General features: G+C 33.5%; 1 protein-coding gene across 1 annotated transcript; it reads left to right on the plus strand.

Moving 5' to 3' along the window:
• The first annotated feature begins 9577 nt into the window (after positions 1 to 9577).
• On the plus strand, positions 9578 to 19171 carry PolD2 (DNA polymerase delta subunit 2). The gene is made up of 8 exons (XM_077441571.1): positions 9578 to 10154; positions 11884 to 11977; positions 12043 to 12191; positions 12261 to 12479; positions 12552 to 12623; positions 18038 to 18274; positions 18334 to 18487; positions 18673 to 19171. The coding sequence occupies exons 1-7, from the start codon at positions 9665 to 9667 to the stop codon at positions 18471 to 18473; spliced, it is 1401 nt and encodes a 466-aa protein (XP_077297697.1). The 5' UTR covers positions 9578 to 9664; the 3' UTR covers positions 18474 to 18487; positions 18673 to 19171.
• Positions 19172 to 23354: the final 4183 nt, after the last annotated feature.

The following is a 23354-nucleotide window of genomic DNA, read 5'->3' on the forward strand; positions in this document are numbered from 1 at the left end:
ATGATACCTTGTTAAAATTATTCTAAAAAAAAGTATATCGATGTTTGTAATTGGCCAGGAAGGCGCATTGGGGTTGACCTGTTAAGCTTTTTTGGCATATACATACATATATGTACATATGTATGTAATAATAAAAAATAAAATATAATTTGTGAGTTGCGATGAATTAGAGTTGCGCAATACATCAGTGGATGGTGTATGACTAAATGATGATGATTAAGAAAATTGTTGTATGTATGTACATAGGAAGTATAACAGTATTTTGTGAATTAATTGTGGTGTAGTGTTTTTAACCAGTGTGTTTTAATTGCAGTAATCTAAGAAAAAATGGAAAAGGAGCATGAAATTTATAATGCAGATGAACCAGGTGAAATTCGTACTGATGATCAAATAGAGTTGAGAAGAAAAATGGTATTCAACGTAGATGGAAAACAATACATCGAGGGAGAGTGGCAAGAAAACAATTTGGTAGAAATATTGTCGTGTCAATTCAGTGTTTCGCATATTAAAGAAAACACATTTTATATCAGGAAGCAAATTCTAGGATATTGGTTTATAATTGACGAAGTAGATTTTGCGGCCCGAATTGAAATTTTGGATATAATCGGCTTGGACGTGGAAAATATCTTTATGAATAATGGTATTCATAGATTTTTACGTAATAGAATGAAAATAACGGAAATTATAAAGGACGGGTTGATGGACAAAAGAAACGACTGTTTGAGGGTTTTTATCAATCTTATCGATGATGTTAGTAATTCAATTGGTGATAATGTCAACGATACTGATGATATTTTACAAATTTACATTGAAATCGGAAAAGCTAAAGGGGCAGATGCGTCATCTAAAAATGTTTCTATTATGAATAAGCTCATCAAAAATAAACACGTTTCGATGACAATTAAGGATATTGCGAGAGATTTCTTAGATGTGCAATTATCCATTTATGAAAGAAGAAAAATACTCCCAAAAATTGAAACTTTCGAGATTACTAATTTCAATCTGGCAGATCGATTGAAAGTAATCATCAGGCAGGGCTTAGAGCGCCATAAAGTTTTTTTGGAAAAAACATTTGTATCAGATTTTCATCTTGATGTCAACGATTTATCAGAAAAACAGCTATTGTTTATATCCAAACGCGATATGAAGTTGATTTCAGATCTTGCATCTATCTCTAGCGAAGAATGTTTTTCTGGTATTTTAAACCAATTTCAAACCTCTTTCATTAAAAATGTTAAAGCCCATGCGAAGCATGTTTCTGTCAAAGACGACAGACTATTTATTGATCCTATTGTTTATTATGTTTTTAAAAGTTTCGTCGAGCTTATAACAATTGTCAGTGATATAACAAATATGACTATTGAAGACACTTTGAATAGTATTCAAACAAATACTGAAATACGCTGGAAATTATCTAGCTTCTTAAATTTGACTTATGAGAGACAGTGTCGCTTCATCTTTCAATTAATCATGTTTTTCAATAATGATCCAAATAAAAAATTAAATCATAAATTTAAAATTTTAAACTCGCAAGACAAGTGCGTTTCTGGTAACTCAATTCCAGAAAAAATTAAGAATCTATTACATTTCGATATAATATTCAATACATTGGATAAGTTTGCAAATATACCAGAAGAACGACGCATATGGCTATGTATACTTGACGATGCAATGTCTATAGAATGGAACGATAATCGTTTTGAAATATATCAGCCTGTGCTGTCTGACTTTGTCAATTATATCAGCAAATCCGATGACACCTTGGAAGCTTTTCGCATGTTCACTCATAATCTCATTCAATTTATCGCAAGTACGAGTCCTTATTTGACAAACGATGTATCGGAAGATGACCAAAAAATTCTAATGCGGCAGATGGAACATATCAAACGGTTGACGGGTGATTTATCATGCAACAATAACAGATTTGATAATTTGAGAAACATGATCGACGAATACAACCAGTATTGGCACAGAAGAGGAACAATTATACGAAAAATTGATTGCATATTTGATTACGAGCCACACAAATCGAGAATGAAAGTGCTTTCTAATGAACTACAAGGATATCTGATGATTCTTCTCCACAAAAATGTTAGCCCACCTAAACTCATTCAGTTCTTTAGATCATACAATGAGTTTTTAGATGATTTTGAAGACATAAATTTTGACTGGTTCGTTAAGATTGAAATGAGCGATGAATCGCTGATGGATTCTGAGGTTGATGACATGACAGAACCAGTGGTGAATAAATTATCTCAGGGGAAAGCGTCATACAAAGTAACAAATCCGGAAATGTTTCTGCAACACTTTGACAAAACGAACGATCGCCATTACATTATTGAAGTGATAGAAGAACTAATAAAATATGCCAAAGAATTATCAACAAAAAGTCAATGGTTAAATAATTGCATTATAAGCGATGACGAGAGTGTGATGGCTTCCAGTCTGCTAATTTCGGCAATTAGAAGTTCATTTCTTTATTTAAAAGAACAACCCGACTATGTTTCGTTCGAGTCGTTCCTTGAAGAGAGTACGAAACCGTTTGCTAGTCTTATACGCAGCAGCAATTCCTATGAAGACTTTGAAAAGCGATCGGGGGTAGTAAAGCAATCTTTTTGGTATATAAGAAAGCAAGACGAGATTGATGTTGATGAGGCTATAAATCTTTATGAACAATTATCGTCCAACAATATACCAGTTGAGGATTCTGAGATTTTAAAGACTTGTTACAAATATTACTTGGAAGAGTATGAAAAATGTATGGGAGAATGTTCAGGAATGCCGCAAGAAGATAAAATTAAATTCCTCGTCGATGGATTGAACAGCACCAAGACCAATACGAAAATAAAAGAGTGGACATCTGAGTTTAAAAGGTCACAATTGTTGTACCAACTTGCTCGGTTAGCTGCTTTGTGGTCTGTGCTCGTTTCGAAGGATATCGAATGCACCAAAAAGTATTTAAAGCCACACTGTATTCAAATATTGTGCATATTGTTGATGCTTAACGTAGAAAATTGTGAGACAGCTACTGGTAATTGCTTTGCCCAAGTTTTGACAGGTCAAGGAAAATCTTTAATTCTCGGATTGCTCTCATCTTTGTTAGCGCTATCAGGGCATGAAGTACTTGTGGTTTGCTACAGTGAATATTTGGCAAAACGGGACGATGAAAATTTTGCTTCGTTTTTTAAGACGTTGGATATCGAATCTAAGATATCGTATGGGACCTTTGACGATATGTCTGATAAACTGATTGCTCCTGTGGTGAATAACAAAACATACGGCTTACGAGGTTTGATTAAAGGAAGAGTTCTCGGTGATATCAGTAATCGCGCGATTTTGAATATGCAAAGCAATATTACTGATACTGTATTACTGATCGATGAAGTTGACGTTTTTTTTTCGCCAGAATTTTATGGTAATTCATATAATCCATGTGTTCTTATAGAAATGAATGCTATTGCTGACATACAGTGTGAAATATGGAGGATTAAAGAATATAATAGCAAATTGGCTATTGCGGGAAAAGTCGAAGAGTATATACAAAGTGAATTGAATTCAAAAAATGAGGAGTTTTTAAAATTTGAAGAATTCAGATGTAGATCTGAAGAGTATTTACTTTTAATGAATCTTGATAATACAATTGTGGAAAAGAAATACACAAATCGAACTCTCTTTAGCGAACATCTCGATAGAATGATTGATTGTGCAATAAATATTTCAAATGGGAATGAAAATTCAAAACACATTAATAAATTTAAATTGAATGACGATGGAAATATTTGTTATAGAAAAAATGATGGAATATACTATGAAAATTTGTTTTGCGATTATTACAATATTTTTCACTATTTCAAGTTGAAGAAAACGAATTTTGACAGTAAGAATTACATAAACTATGGTTATTTATCGATAGATAGTGGACGTATATCCTATGCAAATTTACCCAAGCAGTATCCTTACATATTGGGAGTTAGCGGCACACTTGTATCACTACGCAATCACGAAAAACAAACAGTAGAAAAGATTTACAATATAAAGAAAACGTTCAGCATGCCATCTTTCTTTGGAGACTGCAATTTAAAATTTGACGAAAGTAGCAATTTTATTGTTTTGAGAACTAAGTCAGCGTGGCTAGACAGAATATATTCCAGTGCCAATTCTCAGATTGCAAGAGATAGGTCAGTTCTAATATTCTTCGACACGGACATTGAAATAGACACATTCAAAAGGGAAAACGGGTATAAATTTGACCGGTTGAACGTGTTAACCGGCAACACCGATGCTGCTGAAGCGGAGCGATTGATCGAAGAAGCTACCATTTCGAAGACAACTACATTGGCAACGAGGAGTATGGGTCGTGGCGTTGATTATAGATCCAGTGTCCGTGTGGAGAAAAATGGGGGATTGCATGTCATACAAACATTCTTTTCACTTGATATCAAAGAAGAGATACAAATCAAAGGTCGTACCGCGCGTAAAGATAATAGAGGGAGTTACGAGTTGATCCTTTGTGTTGATTGTCTGATCAATGATGACTTAGTGGGCGAAAGAATTAATGTAGATTGTATAGATTACCAAAGACTAAATAATGCCAGGATTACTCTAGTGACTGCTCAAGGAATAAAAACCTTAGAATCGATTAAAAAGGCTGAAGATAAACATGAGAAAACGATGAAATATTTACAATCGTTTTTTAAATGAGTTGAGTTCTTAAAAATTTCAGATTTTTCCTTACTTTTATTGCATATACATATGGTGTGCTACAAATTTATTGTAATAATTTTATTACATATGTTTAGATAACAATTAAAGATTGTCATTTTGTTTGATCAGTAGGTATAAGTTTGTGTACTGAAATTATGTACGTATTTTCTCTAGAAATTCATTTTTTTAATTTTATTTTTTTTGTTTAGATCAAGGATGTGGAATACTATCATAAATTAGGCATATATGTATTTTTGATATATAAATCTTCCATGCATATGTATATGTATATACTATTTTTTTCATGTTTGGTATACATATATGTAAATGTTTCATCAATGTAATAATTTTATTGCGTATACATATATTGGAAATGTTCATAAAATAAAATTAAATCATGATTTATTATATTAAAACTTACATGGTTATTTTTAAATAATTTGCTTGTGTTCTCAGAGTAATGCAAAATTATATCATTGAGGATAAATTACAATATATGTACATATGTATAGGATTTCACTTCTTAACTATTTCTTTCGATACTTCTTTGAGGAGAAAATTGTAGCTATTTGATAATTCGAGTATAATATGTTCACTTTCAAATTTGTTAAATTATAAAAAGAACATTTATGTAAGAATTGAACACTATTTTTCTGATTGAATGGAATACGTATGTTTTGTGCTTTAGATATGTTATTTAGAAATTATTATTAATTCTCTTTATAAATATATTATATTTAATATTTTTTCTGAGAAATACATTTATTCATTTTTAAGAATGATTTTATTTATTACCATGAAACAAATATATTTTTCGACCAACTTTGTTCCGTTATTCATCTCTGTGGTAATGAACGACGGTTTCATTGCCGGCACACAAAGTACTTAGGTAAGTCAAAATCATAAGGTTATTGTTTTTTTTATATTAAAATTCAAATGGACCACTATCAGCATGAAAATCATTTGTACAAGGTTTGTATTTGTAACTTTATGGGGTCTGCTTTAGAATATAGTCGATCGTTTAGCAGGATTAAAAGATGAGATCGATTGCTAGCAAGTAATTATTTATGTAGGTACTATTTAGTCAATTCGATCATAAGTCATTATGCCTAATTAGTACTACATAAATAATTACTTACACTCGGGGCTTTTTTTCCCCTTGTAACGAGGTGGAACTGCGTTCCGACACCTTTTTGTCCCGGCATTTTGCAGATCGAGATTGATGTGCCCACAACTGCCATTGCCGGCTCTTTATTGCAACTTGGCAAGTTAAGAAATTAAATCCAGGCGTTAAATAATTGATAAAAAAAATACAAAAAAAGTTGAAAATCAATTGGTTTATTCGCATTTTAATGAAAAGGTCACAATAATCGGATTATAGCAAATTACGAAAATACTGGTTGACCGTACTAAATCATTGGCCACTTTGATTTAAAAGTAAAAAAAAATCGATGTGACCAACCCATAACTTTATCTGTGTATTTGAGGAATATAAGAAGTATATAAAACAAAATTCGATAATGAAACATATGCACATACATGTTCACATATACCGTGTTACGGGGACGAGAAGGAGATGGTGTACAAATATTATAGTCACAGTTTTTTTATAAGATCTTCTTTTAATAGTAGTAAGTATACACGAGATTAATGTACAAGTTTGTATTACACATTACTAGTTAGTAGTTTACTAGTTAGGCAGTTTAATCACAAGTGTCTTGTAAGACTGTTTGATCGCAAGTGATCAGTTAGAGTGTTTGATCGCAAGTTACTAGTTACACTGTTCAATAGCAAGTTACTAGTTAGAGTGTTTGATCGCAAGTGATCTTCCATATGTTTAACATCAGTATATATTCAATAGAGGTAACAATTTGGACCAATCATAGTTCGTGAGAAAATAATATTTTAGAGGGGAACTCGAGTTAATTAAAACAATATCTTAAGACTTTAATACTTTGACCCTTGAGTGTATCGAGAAATGGTTTACACACAATTAGTAACGCAGGTTTAAAAAGGAGTCGAGTCGTGTGAAAAATGCTGGTAAAACTATAAAATTAATTAAAGACAATATTTTTGCATTGAGGTCGGATACACAATTCGTCGTGCAGATTAAGAAGGGTTTTGATATTTGGGGGAAACATAATTTGTCACGCTGGTGGCGTGGGAATAAGAAATAAAGTTATTTAAAAACGATATTTTTAGTGTTAACATATGTGTTTTGAATGTATCGAGAAATGGTTGAGTAGATGTACAGAATTCGTCACGCAGATAGCATTGAGTCGTGAGAAAAATGCAACTAAAACAATAAAGATTTTGGAAGTCTCATAAATAACATTAAAGGAAAATATCAATTAAGCGTACGTTCAAAGAATCAAGATAACAAGCGGGAATAAAGAGTAATATAAGTACATACATAGGTTGTAAGATATTCACAACATAACAACCGGCTATGGGAGCGCAAATGTAGGGAAACTTACACAAGACAAAAGTCCTTCTTCCGATAGTCGGATTTTATTCATTTTTTTTTACTATTTATCAATCACTAAATATTACAAACATAAAATATCAAGAAGATGAGAATAATTTAATAGGTCAAAATAAAAAAATTAAATATTGTTTTAAAAAAATTACTACTTCCAGTCTACGTATCAAAACCTTATCCATTCTAAGTTAGTACATAAGAATACAAATGTAAATTTTCAGTTTGATACGTTCAGTGGTGTGGGAAAAAATCGTTTGGTCACAGCATTTTTGACTAAATTTTAAGAGGAAAAAGTCTCACTTTCCGTTTATTCAATTTAATGATTTTTTTATTTTCACCACGTTGATACAAGGATTTGGGCGAAATCACGCCACCGGGAAGAACGCGGCACAACATTTTTTAGATTCTTTTAATCATGCGAAAAAATTGTGGCATGCCTAGCACATATTCAAGGCACGCCTAGCACACACCGTCCCAAAATCACCCCCTGGAGTTTTTTCGGTATAATTTTATCCTTGTATTGACAGTGATCGATAACAGTGAGTACCATATTTGATGAAATGTAGGAAAACTTCGAAATAATAAAATCGTACGATATAGTAATGACATTAAAGATTTCAAGCTTGTAGGAATCTAGCACGACTTGTGCTATTACGAATCAAAACCAGTGATCTCATCATCGATCCTGTACAAACATGCATAACTAAAGGGCAACGTCCCCTTCGACCATTCCAGAAGAAAGAGTTCATCGCTCGATCGTAAAACGAACGAAACCCAACAGTGATGTCATCAGGCAACCGCAACACATGTCCTGAAAAGTCGTTTACGCTTGGCACACGACCCCATTCTCAAACGAACGACATAGCTATAAACCACACGTGTACCGAAGACACGTGCCTCGAAAACAGGTCAACACGTGTCCCTAACACATGTGTCCTGGAAACGAAGACAAAGCATCTGCACACGGCACGCTTCAAGCCAAAACGTATATAAAGCGACGCACCATCTCCCAACACCAGAGCGAACCTCTGGAGTTCAACCAGCTCACTTCTCCGAAGCTCAACCTCTTCGTACATACAATAACCATTGTAACAATTGAACAGAAATAAACGATCCTCTTATAAACTACACAACATGTGTTTCGTTAGGTCGGGATACGGTCAACATACCTTCCCTGCCTTACAAGTTTTTATTGCTTATTTCAGATTTAAACTTAATTAAGGTCTGTTCATATCTAGTCGGCACGAACCGACTTCAGCAGGTATCCGGCCGTACGAAAAGTATTCTTTGGTACATTTTGTATGGGTATGTTCATTTCAACCGTCACGTTTACGCCACGGCAGGCTTACAGCAGTACCCGACATTTCCTGTTCATACCTTACAGCAACATCCGTCAACGTATCGTATCCGTCATTTTGGCCTTCGTGAAGATATACACGCGAATTACGTGCCATGAGTCTGTCGTTTTGCTGTTTCGGACCAATTATCGATAGTGACAGTTGACAGCTGTTCAATCTTTCGACATGGTTTGGCGCTGACAATGACTTTTTGACAATGCTCCCTTAAATTTTTTGGTGATTTGTGTTTTTATTTTATCCAGTATTGTTTCAAATTGGTATCGGATCATACGGAAATATTTAAAAAAAATTTGTTCATCATCCACAAGCTCCCTATACAGTGTCCAAAACTCTCCTTCGGTTTTTCTATTTTTTAACATGGGATGCACATCAAAACGCCTCCGTGCTTTTTTATTGCCTTCTTGAGCTTCTTCTTCCAACAACAATACATACATAATTTTTCGTTCGATAAACGCCGAAACATTTTTGCTGTATGCATTCATCTTGTAAGTACTTGACAATACGACGTAAGCAATATTGCGCCGTATCGTCATGGCCTGTAATGTATAAGTAAGCCGATTTTGCCTTGCACTCGGCCAAAGTGCTGTAAACGTGACGTGACCGCGACGTGTAGGTAGATATGATTAGAAATGTAATAAAATGACATATTTGAAACGGAGTCGTGCAGTGCTGAAGCCGTGCAGTGCTGTCAAGTATGAACAGACCTTTTAAACAATTAACAAAAATAGATAAGTAAGTGTCCCTTTTCTAAACAACAATTGACTAATATTTCCGGATAGGTTTAAGAATTGAATACTCATTTGAAACGACATATGCCATTTACTCATTCATTTCTTGGAAAAGAGCACGGTCGCGCCCATCCTAATTTAATTATTAAAATCTAAAATAAAAATTTTGTGCCAACGATATTATTATAGACTGGTAGTAAACTGGGAGATTAAAATTTATTAAATATATCGATATATACGGCCTCATTCGCGTTCAGAATCAAATATAAATTGAATTGAAATAAATCTTAGAAGAGCGGCGCATCGACCATAGACAAGTGACCAGTGCGCAATTGGCGCCAATGCGGCTGTCAGAAAAGTTGAACTGACGTTTCGAGACTTCTTCACCAGAAATGTTGGTGACAGCGGGGTGTGACGTAGACCCTGAACAGGACAACGATTTCTCGACAGAAGGAGACCTCAAAAGACTCACATGTCATTACCACAACTTGTCGGAGAGGTTTCTTCGCATCACCAAAGACTTCTCGAAACAGTACGCCCACATTTATGCAGCTCGTCTTACTGCAATGCAGGCCATCCTGCAGAAGAGGGTCAAGTTAAAATGGGGCGATAAGTACCCCATCAAGAAACTGTTCGAGTTGAAGGAAGGCGTCGAAGACACCTGCGTCGTCATCGGCACTCTGTTCAAGCACCAGGATCTGAAACCGAGCATCCTGAAGGAGCTCTCCGAGGAGCTGCAACTGGTGCCGCAGCCGAAGAGGACCAATTTCGTAAACGAGTCGGACAAGTTGATTCTAGAGGACGAGTTGCAGCGGATCAGATTGGTCGGAGACGTGATCGATATACACAGAGTTGTCACCGGTGTGGTTTGTGCCGTTTTGGGTTAGTTAATTTATATAAAAGAATAAAATACAAAAAAAAATAATTCTGACTAAACTTTTATAATTCTCTTTTTGCATACGTCGTTGAAATATTCGACGAACATATACAAAATATATATTTTATTATATAAAACAAGGAAAATCTAGTAAGTTGACATTGTCTATAAAACATGTGTCATTGTGAGCTTTTTGCACTTTTTTTATTATTTTGTACATTGTGTATCATTCACTTGCATTTTATATATTTGTAAAATACATTTGTTTGTCTAGGGTTTTGTCTTATCATATATTATCTTAAGCGTAACATATTATCTGCACATGTATGTATGTATATATTATATATATAGATAGGCTTTAAATATACATATATTAAATTTAAATGTATAATAACTATAAACGAACTTTCTTTGATCTTTGACTTCGCATATGCCATTGCTGAATGTGCCGTTTATGAATAAGATCACTTCTCGGTTTACCGTTTATGACTTTGGCGCTTTCGAGTTTGCATCGCCGAGTTGACATTTAATATTAGCGTTGGATAATATTAGCATAATAACCACGAGGGATAAAATTCTCCCTCTGACTCATTAAATAAAACAGATAAAGTAAAAAAAAAATAATACATGTGCCAAGGACATGTTTAGGTTGATAGTTGAAGAAGAGAACGTTTGTTATATTTCCGTTAGCTTTTAGATATTATTTAATTTATGTAATGTGTTACCAATAAAGCTCATTGGCAGTGTAAGACAAAAGTATATTTTTGACTTTTAAAATTCGCTTGATAATGAATTATAAAGCCATAAAAAATCAAAATCAATAGAAAAACATCTAACTATTGATTCCAATACCCACTTTTGGCACAGCGATACTAGATTTTGTTTTAAAGACTGTAAAATCCAGAAATCTGTAAAAATTGCGCATTTTTTAAACTTATATCCATAGATATAGAATACCATAGATACGCCCTGACGCTCCAAGCCGATCACTCTGTTGGACCATGCACACATTGTTGGCACTGAAGGAAATTCAGAAATCGACAAGTTTAAAACTACAAACTATGAACTAAATATTAAAGTGTCAGCTTTAAAATTGATCCTTGTGGAAGTTACTAATGTTTAAATATTGTAATAGTTAATGATGGTTTTATTATAGTACCATACATTTGTAGTTTAATATAGTGTGTATAGCTAAACATTTTTTTTTCTTAATATGGCTTTATTAGTTTGGTTTACTGTCACGCAGAGTGTCCAATAAAATAAAGTTATAAATAAAATAAAACTTCAGTGCATATACATACATTCGTACATAAATTGGTTGCTGACCGTTGCCGACCGCTGCGTTTCTTCCTTTTTTTTCACCACTTCCACGCTAGTTAAACCCCCCCACCCCTCAGTTAGTGGCGACAAGATCTCCAACGAAATTTGTATGTAATGGCATATCCAGGTTATTCTACATCTATGCTTATATCTCATAAACAAGACAAAGCGAACAAAAATCATTGTCATATTCAAATTTAGTATAGATTGATAAGTTTCCGCTCCGGTAATTTGTTTTGTTGCTCAGTGTTATTATTACTGACAATACATTTCATTGAAATGCACTGCAAAATTCACAGTTCTGGTGTTCCACATTGTATAATAAATGTCTTATTAGTGTTCCATCATACATGCGCTTTAATATTACTTATATATTTTAAACAGCTGATTTAATTATTTGCATTGAATTTGCAGGCTATGAAGAATTTAACGGTACTTTTAAAATGATAGACTGCTGTTGGGCCGACTCCGGACCTCAAAAACCCTTGGCGTCGTTCGAAGATGATCGGTACGTACGTGTAATAAAATTCAAACCACTCAAGTTGTAGCAATAAATCTATTGAAAACTTTCAGATTTGTTGTATTTGCGTCCGGATTGAATTTCTCATCGGCGAAGGACAACAGTTTTGCAATACAGCTGATGGCCGAGTGGTTGTGCGGTCTTGTAGGCGGACGAAAGCAGAGGGGCGACGTCTCCAAAATTGTCCGACTCATCATAGCCGGTATATTTCGTAGATTCAGAAATAATATATTTAAAAATACTATCGTTTATAACTAAGTAATAATTTTAGGAAATTCAGTCAGTGGATTGTTGAGTGATTCTGCCAACTGCGGGACGATAATCAATACAGTCAGTAGCAATTTCTCGGGACCCGAGTTTGATTCGGTGAATGCTCTGAAGAAATTAGACGAGACTCTGTTTCATGTTTGTAATAGTATTTTTGTCGACCTCATGCCAGGAGAGTTCGATCCTACTAATATAATGTTGCCTCAAAATCCAATGCATTATTGTATGTATTATTTTATGTTTATTGGTGTTGTTTTTGAGTGTTCAATATGATTGTTATGTATGAAAATTTTAGGTATGTTTCCGAAAGCTGTACAGATGAATTCTTTCAACGGTGTTACAAATCCATATGAATGTGAATTAGAAGGTTAGTACAAATAATTGTATAAAAGACTTTATATTACAAAGAAACTACATACATACATACATACATATGTCTGTATCAGTGGCGGACGGTGGGTGTTAATACCGGGTGTGCTGTGTATGCCGTAGGGCGTAGGGTATAAAATTAGCAATTAAAAAAAAATACTCGTTTTGCATTACAAAAATGTTTAATTTATTAGTTATTTATACATAAGTTCAATGCGACGTTTCTGAGACATAAACTTTTCAATCACGTCTGCATAGAATGTGTCTTTCTGTTTTAATTCCACCAATAACTTTTTTTCTATTGAAATTAAGCTAAGGCCACATAATCTATCTTGACCTTGCGTACCTCTATAGCAAGTTTTTATTCTTTTCAGCGCCGAAAAAGAACGTTCTGCTGAAGCTGTACTGCTTGGTATCGTTAATATTAATTCTCCCAGCTTAAACACCTCTTTAAAACCAGATTCGAGGTTATTTTTTGTCATGAATTGTATTAATTCATGAACAGGTTTCTCTGAAAATTCAGAGCTGGAATATAGCACGATGAGTTCGTTTTTCAATCGAATATAATCAAACAGTGATCCATAAAAATCTTTTAATTTATTAATTAAAACATTTGGAAAATTTTCTTTATATTCGTCATATTTATCATTACAAAGAAGGTGGAAATATTCTAATTTGGAAAGTGAAGAATATCTACATTCGACTTGTGCGATTATGCTATCAACTATTTTGAAATATAATTGACGAAATGAAGTTTTATCTTCTACTTCTGAATAATTTTTTAATCTTTGTGGCCTACGATCATGATCATCATTTTTTTCATTTAAATAATTATTCCATAACATTTCAAAATTATTATCCCTTTCGTATTTCAGTTGCTGCAAAACATGATTAATTTTTTTACAACAATATAAAACGTCCGAAGATTTAGATTGAAGAATGTTATACAAAACATCAGTTATTCCAAACAGTTTTGAAAAAATTTGAAGAAGTTTAATTGTTTGAAAATCCTCTAAAAAGCCTAAAAACCCTCGTGCTTTTATAACAGTATCTGTGTCCCATAATTCACAATTTTCTATAACATGTCGAAAAAAATCTGTAAATTGACTTCTGTATTGTTGTACTGTGCTACTTAAACGAGATGTAAAATTCCACCTTGTGGGTGCTACAGAGGGAAGTCTTTTTGTCACAAATTCCTGTAAAGCGAATACTCTTTTGGAAGATTTTGAAAAGTATGTAGACAATCCATTTAAAGTTTGAAAAAATGATTTACTTTCTTTAATATCAGAAAGACCTTGCTGCAATACTAAATTCAATACATGAGCATAACAGTGTGTAAAAAGAGCAAAAGGATAAGCATTGAGGACTTTGGATTGCAAACCATTTACGTGTCCACTCATTACACTTGCTCCATCATAAGTCTGTCCAACCAATTTGTCTTGAATTTTAAATTCTTCAACTATGTTCACCACGTGACGGAATAGACCATTAGATGTTTTATCAGCACTAACGTCTGTAAAACTAATAAACCGTTCATGTACATTGCCTTTACATACAAAACGTAAAACTGTTGAGAGCTGTGATTTTGTCATTATATCTGAAGTTTCATCGAGAATAATAGCAACAAAACTTGCTGACTCTACTTCATTTTTTATATGAACTTTAATAACATGAGCGATTGCTTCGATTATGTCATTTTGTATACTTGGAGAAGTACAACGAAAGGTAGTAGCAGTATTTAAATGAGTATCTAAAACAGAATCATATTCTCGAAGAGCATTTAGATATTCAATGTAATTGCCTTTGTTTATGGAATTACATGACTCGTCGTGACCTCGCAGGGACAGTTCTTGTTTTCCTAGATAGATTATTGCGTTAATAATTCGTTTTAAAACATCTCTATTTTTATTTACTTGTTCATTATGTCGACTTATTTCGGCTTTACGTTGACTGTCAATTAATACGTCGATTCGTTGTTTGCCAAACATTTTTATGGAAAGAAATGATGGAACGTGTGCCTGCGATCCTTCGTGTTTCTTCAGTGCTGCTGTCAAATGGTTGAGATCAGCAAATCCTTCTTTGTTCCACACATTAATATCTTTGGAGAACAATAAACATGGCCAGCAGAAAAGTTTGGATCGAATTTCACAGCCTGTAATCCATTCGAATTTTTTATAATTTGAAACGCAAAAATGTCTAGTGTAAACTTTTGTTTTTTCTTTATGCAAACTGGATAAATTTGGAAGAGACGGACACGGTTTCCCATCCTTAATTATTTTTAATTTTATCTCAAAACTTCTATTTGAAAACGGAATAGTTAAAATGTCTTGAACACTGTTAGCCATTATTAGTTATTAGAGGTATGACTGAGATATGACCATAAAAATACGAATGTGCGAAAAAGTACGAGACCACGTGTCGCATCGCATTCGGTCAATTGCCGAGTGGTGCGGTGCGGTGCGGTGCGCGGTGCTCTGAAGTCGTAGCACACCGTACGTCTTAATATCGCGAACAAACCTATACAAGCGAATATCCGCCTGCACACTCCAACCAAACCCACCAATTTGCTGCACGGCATAGGTATTCTCTCGTCGCGGCGCACAAACTACATACACACAACACGCTGCAGACTGCACACCACACCATACACCACACCATACATTTAGCGCACGCGGTAAATACACCATACACATCAATGCCTGTTTATACAACAACACATTATTTTGTATTAAAATACTACTTTATGTGGTCTTTGGTTTTCACGGGTGTGCGCCGCACACCTAGCACACACCCAATATACGCCACTGGTCTGTATGTATGTATTCTGCCGTCCCAGAATGTGATACTTTCCACCTTGGTGAGCGTAGATTATCGGATATTATTTTAACATATTTATCTGGTAACCTGCGCTCATCATTATTTTCTTAATTTGAATGTAATGTATGAGTGGGATCTTGATCTACTCTCTTCCATTTGGGCCTCGCTGTGATTTTATTTTTATTTATATATTGTTTTATTTTATGTTACTTTTTCTTTTTCAGTACATTCAGTACATTTTATGTACTATTTATCTTTTGTTTGATATGAAACTAAGAATGTGATTTTTGGATTTCATTTTTGATTTTTACACTTTTGTACATTTATTCTTTTTCTTACGTATTATTTTTCTTTTGTTTTCTGTTTTTTTATTTTTATTTTTTCATTTTATCATGTTTTTCTGCTTTTGCATTTTTGCTTTTTATTTTATATATTCTATTTTTCTGTTTTTCATAATCAAATGTAGGCCATTGTGGCGAATTAGGTTCTTCCTGTAAAGCCACAATGGTTTAAAACTACTATAAATAAATAAATATAATAATATATTGAGTCAAAAATTCTGATTTTTGTCTTCAAATTTACCATTACTTATTGCTAGTCATACCGGATCGACTCGATATAAGTTCACTCAGGCCCTTCACTCCACTCGGTTGGTCACTCAGACATTACTCGTAACTTCCATTGAGATCTGAGCGTTTTCGAAAGCTGACTCCCGAGCCGAGTGGAGTCCAAAAACGATCAACTTTTGCGATTGTATTTGTATACAAGTGGCGTTCCAAAATGGCGGCAGAGAACGAAGCGTCCAAATTATATATAGTTAGGAAAAAATGGCCAGAACTTGAAACAATACGGTTTGTGGTATATGTATCCTGCTGAACCTCATGAAGAAAATTATTACACGCACCCAATTCATCGCGTCTTCAAATCAAATGTTCACTGAACAGGAAAGTTTTATGAATATCTACATATGTATCTCTTTTATCAACATGTCCGTGACAACTATACTTTGGATTATTGGATCTATCATTTCTATCATTGCATTATTAAATGGTTGTGGCTATTTGCAGGTACTATATCTGCAAATGATTGGCTATTTGCAGGGACTATATCTGCGAATTATTGGCTATTTGCAGGTACTATATCTGCGCAAGCGCAAAGCCTTTTGCGCATGCGCGTAAACTGTCACTGTCAGCGTGTTTACTGTTAAAATTTTGTTTTAAACCTCTTAAAATTTAGTTCGAATTCGTAAAGTGACGTAGAGTAAAAAATATAATCCAAATTAGTTATTATTATTAATTGTTAGAAAATTATTATCATATACAACGTATAATACCTACATACAAGTACAAGCCGCGAACTAGCTTAATGATATAAATCTATTATAATAACGTGCGAAATTTATTTTCCTCATGTATAATGAACGATTGATTAAACAAGTCTAGCATACATTAAATGTAAGAAATTATAATCGGATTATAAGTTCACGCGCAGAAGGCTTTGCGCCTGTCGCAGATATAGTACCTGTAAATAGCCAATAATTCGCAGATATAGTACCTGCAAATAGCCAATAATTTGCAGATATAGTACCAGCAAATAGCCACAACCTTATTAGATTTCCAGAGGTGCAAGATTTTTTAAAAAATAAGGGATTGCCTTAGAAAGCAGTATTTTTATTAGATAATGCTCCTTCTCATCCGAACGAAACTATATTGAAAAAAATGATGGACTTATGGTTACAAAATTTTTGCACCCTAATGTGATATCTTTGATTCAGTAAATGGACCAAGGTGTTATATCATCAATGAAACGTCTTTATCGTGAAAGTCTTCTGAAAACTCTTTAGAGGAAGTTGACAACCTGATCAGTTTTTGAAAAAAAATGACGATATTGGACGACACGGAATAACACAATCTTGGTCAAAAGTAAAGCCAGTAACACTTGTTCGATCATGGAGAAAGATTCTTCCTGACATGGAAACAGATTTAGTGGATTCTGAAGAGAATGAAGCAAATGATATATCTGAAATATGTGGATTATTGGAATGTTTATAATGTTTTGAAAACTTGGATAAGAAAAACATCGAGGAGTGGCTCAATCATGATTTAAGTGATCCAGGTGTTAAACGCATGGATGACTTTTGTTTCTCAAGTGGAAGAAAATGAGAGACATTAGTCATAAAACGGTACAACACTAGTACTAACTACTAACGGCCATTTATCTGCTTAACTATAAGCGTTTTTATTCATAAATAATGAGTATTACAATTATGAAACAAAAATTTGTGTTGTAAATATGATATTATATTCGCAACCAAGGCAAAATTTGATGATTCGGATTATCTGTGCCCATCCTCCCCAGCGTTAGCCTGGATAATCGAGAGTATACTGTGTATATGTATTATGGGAACAGGATAATGTACCATCTCAAGAGTGAAAGGCTAAGAAAATTAATTGCTATTTATACTGTCTTCACTAAATGGAAGACAGTATAAATAGCATTTAATTTTTGTGCTTCATATGTTGTATGTATTTCTTGCTGTGAAACATAAAATTTTTAGGTTATGGTTTTATATCAGGCCAATTTTTATTTAAATAGGTAGAGTTATATGCGGCACGTCCGGTCAACCGATTGCTGACGTTTTACAATACAGCACCATTCCTACAAAACTGGAAGCCTTGAAAGCCACACTGAAGTGGGGCCATATGGCTCCAACGGCTCCTGACACGTTGCCGTGCACTCCGACTGAAAGCTTAGACCCGTTTATCATACAAAATTACCCAGACGTCTATTTCACAGGCAACGCTGAAAAGTTCGATACCGACATATACGAAGGTACGTTGGATTTGAATTATTTTTATTCGGTTCAATCTCAATGGTGTTTTTTGTTACAGATTCGGAAGGGAATAAGACTAGGTTAATTTGCGTGCCGTCGTTCGCCGCCACTAGGACTATAGCCATAGTTAATTTGAAGAATTTGGAGTGCTTTCCAATGACGTTTGTGACTGATGGAAGTGATATTAGTGATTCTTAAATTTCAGCATTTGGGTACAAAATACATATTAAAATAACATGTAAAATTTTCAAATTGATATTTATTTCAACATGAAATATACATTTATCAGTTCAATTTTTCTATTTACATAAAGCTATATTTGATAACACGGAATATTCCTTACAAACTATTTTACATGTATTTTTATATAATTAAATGTTTTTTCTTTCTTCAATAGCTGCCTGTTTTGATACACCATATTATAATAATAAAATCTATACTTCAACATCTCGTTTGCGATGATTTTTCTCCCCACATCATTCTAGTGGACGTCATTTTACTATTTTTTTTTTTTGCCAAATAGGATGGATGTATTTAATTCTAAATGAAGCAAAAGAAAAACCAAAATCAAATCATAATATAAATAATAAAAATGTGTACATTTATATTTACAAATTTGAACTGACTGTACATTAAATGAACAGATCAACAAAAAAGCCTAAAGTTATTTAAAACTTTTTTTTCAATTACTCAATGCTTTTAAGTTTAATTGATATATTTAATTGACTAGACAAGCTTAATAATGTACACAATTATTTTGATGCACACAGATACACTTATAAAGGCCGATATATATGTAATATATAGGTATAATAAAATGTTTCCAAAATAAACGTTTCGAATGTAATAAGCATTGCAATAAAAAAAAATTAAAACATTTACAGCAATGAATACACACATGAGATCTACTCTTAAATATACTTACATATGTAATTTACTACATTAAATCAATCTAGGCAATACATACATACATATATAAATATATATTTTTATATAAAAAGCACATGCTATTTTGATTTATTGAATTAAAAAGTATAACTGCATTTTTTTTTTTAATTATTAATGCTTTATAATTTTTTAAATCCATTTCAAAGCCAGGACACACTCTTTATGCGAGACATTGATTTGTTTCAATAATAATAATATTTAATACATAAGCCATAAAGTTTTCACAAAATAAATATAAGCATATTTATATTCATAGAATACTTTCACTTATCTTTGATTTATTTATAATAATTTTACATTTATTTAATTATAATGGATAGAATACTGGGTTATCTTTGGCATTTATAGATTTAAACATCAACACTAAGCATTCACATACATATACATATACTGTTGTCTTAAAATGCACATTTTATTTATATAATTAATTGATTAAAACTATATGACAATTTTCATTGATTTCTCCAACAATTAGGCCAGTATATCTACGTATGTATTTTTACTTTCTTTCAATTTGTATACAATAATATTAAAATAAAACTTTTCTTTGGCGATCTAATCTAATATTTCGATTCAATGTTTATAATACTTAAGTAAGAATGATTTTGACATTAAAAAAAATTGTTAGGCTGTTTGCCTGATGTGAATAAATCGAATCAGTGTTAAAACATCAGAGCGTGCTTAGTGGAGCGACTACACATCGAAAACCGCACTGTGTCGCGTCACTGCAATATACGGGTTTGGTGCAAACGATCGACAAGCGCCAGACAGACTGAACAACAGATTAACTGGATGGCTGCTTTAAACGCAATTCTCGACTTCACGAATGATAGAATGCACATCAGATGGCGAGTAACCTTTCGATGTGCACAGATGCAATTATTAAAATTGAGTTGGATCTTTCTGGCGAGTTTAATAAGGCAAAATTCGGAATTAAAGTATCAGAAGCACAGAACGTATACAGGGTAGGTATGTCGGGACTTCGGGTAGATTTCGCTTAGTGTAAGTGCGAGCAGTGCGCACGCATAAGGTACACGTGTCGTTAATCTGTGGTTCAGTCTGTCTGGGGCTTGTCGATCGTTTGCACCGCATCGCAATATACATATATATGGCCTCGGACAACAAATTCTGATTGTCTGATTGTTAAAACATCTCAAAATCTGCTTTAATAATGTATTTATTACTTTAAAAAATCTACACATTGCAATCGAATATTTGAAGCTTCTCGAACAACTGAAAAATAATCGAAAACTGTTGAAAAGAGTAAAGGCGAAAACATACTGAGAGGCATGCGGCACGTGTTTTTACTTTATTTTTTAGTCCTCGTGGCTTCCAGGTAGAAAGAGCGTTCCTTCAGTTCATGATTATATTATTTTGACAAGTTTCTCCTACATTTCTTCAATAATGGGAATCACCGTCGAACCTATGTCAATATAAAAAAAAAACAGGGGATGATTTTTGGACTGGGTGCCGTAGGATAGATTACGCGTGCTAGCGTTTTTTTTTACTTGTGCAAAACTATCTAAAGAAAAAACACGTGCCGCGTGAATTTCAGAGTGTTTTCGCCAGAGAAATGTTATAATAATAGAAGGGCCCCTTACGAATGAATAACTGTTGTCAATATTACGCGGTACGTTTCTATAAATACGCTACAATGCACGGAATACAATCGGATCAATTTACTTATAAAAATGTATCCCATGTTGTTTATTGTGTGTTTTTGAATGCATTGTGCAATTTTTACCGATGCTTGCCCATCTTGCGAGTAATATAAATAAGCAGAGAAGTTTTTATCGGACAAACGTCGAGCACCAAGCTTCAAATACGACTGATGCTAAAATTATTTAGGATTGTCTGTGGATAACCGTCACTTGACAACAATATGACGCCTAAAGCCACTTCTATTAATATAACATTTCTCTGGTTTTCGCCCTTACGTTGGCACATGTTGCGATGTCACAATGTACAAGCTTTCCAATTCAGAGAAATATAATAATAAACATTTCTCTGTTCCAATGCGTCAAAGCGAAGCTGTTGTAATCTTCTGACTGATGAGAATAGCAGGCCTGTTCATAAAAATGTAGTAAACAAGACTCAAATAACGGCTGTTGTGATGTGAAAAGTTTTTGCAAATATGTAGGTGCAAGAATATGTTAGCGACAACAGTGCCTCGATTCTCTTGTCACCTGATGGTTTGAGTCCAATTTGATGTTATAGAAGATAAGAATAGCTTCCTATGGTAACCATACTTGATAGTGATTCAAGACAATTATTTGGAAGGTGACAAATGGGATGACATTGAATTTGTTGAAATATGATTCCCCAAACTTACTACATACATATGTAAGCAGGGGTGGCTTGTGACTTTAAAAACAGGCGGGGCTCCATATTTTTTTTCCAAAAAATTGAACTTAATATATTTTTTAGTAACATTTTATGCAAGGAAAATGTCTTATTTGGCAAATTATCGATTTCTTTCATTATGTGTTCTAAAAAAGTAAAAACATAATTAATAAAAAAAATATGTAATGATAAAAACGAAAGAATTGACATACTTTGATTGAAAATTTAAGTATTTTTCGAATCGTATAGAAAATATAGATGATCTGGGTAGGCGTGTTCTGCCCAAAAGAGACCTTTACACAGCCAACTAAAAGCGACCCTCTGTATACGGAAATACGGATCATTTTTCTCTGCCTCGAGTGACTCTATACCCAGTACAATAGTAAGCAAACCGAAGCTGGTGACCACGGGATCACAGCCGATAAACAACTGTCCTGAATTGAATAAAGGAACTGGTTCACCGCGTGGTAAGCGAGATAAAGAAACACTTCTTGACCCTTGAAGAGTCAACAACAATATAAAAAAAGATCTTTTCTTTATTGGTTTGGAGAAATTTGTGAAGGGCAGTGCCTCGGTTGCCCTTAAAGACGAGCCGCCCCTGTATGTAAGTATATCAGGGCTTAATTGTGGACTATTCAACATGTGTATATATTTATGAACTATTCTGTATATATTCCACATACTGGACTATTTTTGGCTTCATATACATACATACATAAACATCCATGTACATCCAGTAAGATCTTGCATTTCTACAGCATTCCGGAACAACACATTAGACACATTTATAGGGTAACATATTACGTATTTGCCATAATATTTCAACATTTAACTGATACTTTGACGCAAAAATTTAGTCATACTACTGACATTGAAGCTACAAAGCATTTTAAATATATTTTGCATAATATAATACTTAAGTACCATTTTAAGTCTACTTTTGATGCACACATTGATAATTATATGTATAGTTAATTGTATTCTAGTTTTTTCATTATCATTAGGTAATAAATATAATATGATTAAACTGAATGGGTAATTGAGAGAGGTTAATTAGTAAGTAGGTTATTTTTTACATTCATAGGTATATACAGTGTTTTTATCTCACGACGACGTTTTTTCTCTTCGATTGGTAATGGCAAAAGGAGCATATTAAGTTTTTACAATTAATAATTACTTTCCTATACGTTTCAAACCTGCCCAACAAGTTTATTTTAAAATACAACTTCGTGAGATAAGAACATTGCGTACAATAACGAGGGCTAGGTTAGGTCACTGTATATAAATCAGCTATTTAACTGTCGCTAATATATCATGACTGTCATATTATTAAATTTGAATTGTTGTTCCCCATAATATATTTAAGTCATCGTTTGGGCTTGATTAACATTATTTTTTACTCATATTAGATTTTCACTTTGTTGTAACAAAATGGCGACGTGTACGTTATTTTGGTATGTGTATATTTGCATGTACACATGCATATCTTGTGTCAAATATATGTACAGGTCTGTTACTGAGAGTTGGCGCGAACAAATGCGCTTGTATTGGTGTTGGTAAATAGGTGACAGGATGCTGTCACACTGCATTAAAATATAAAAAGATGCTCTGTCTCTTTTGTACGTTTCTGCGTGAGCACGAGAACGCGCCAACTCTCGGTAACAGACTACATATGTAGGTATACACTATTTTATTTAGCTCGGTACTTTGGATTTCGATTCCTATTAGTCATCAATTTTTGTTATGAACCTCTACAAACGCAATTCCTATTGGTCAGAACATCCTAGC

Source organism: Arctopsyche grandis, chromosome 11 (genome assembly GCF_051622035.1).
Source record: "Arctopsyche grandis isolate Sample6627 chromosome 11, ASM5162203v2, whole genome shotgun sequence".
NCBI classification, from domain to species: domain Eukaryota; kingdom Metazoa; phylum Arthropoda; class Insecta; order Trichoptera; family Hydropsychidae; genus Arctopsyche; species Arctopsyche grandis.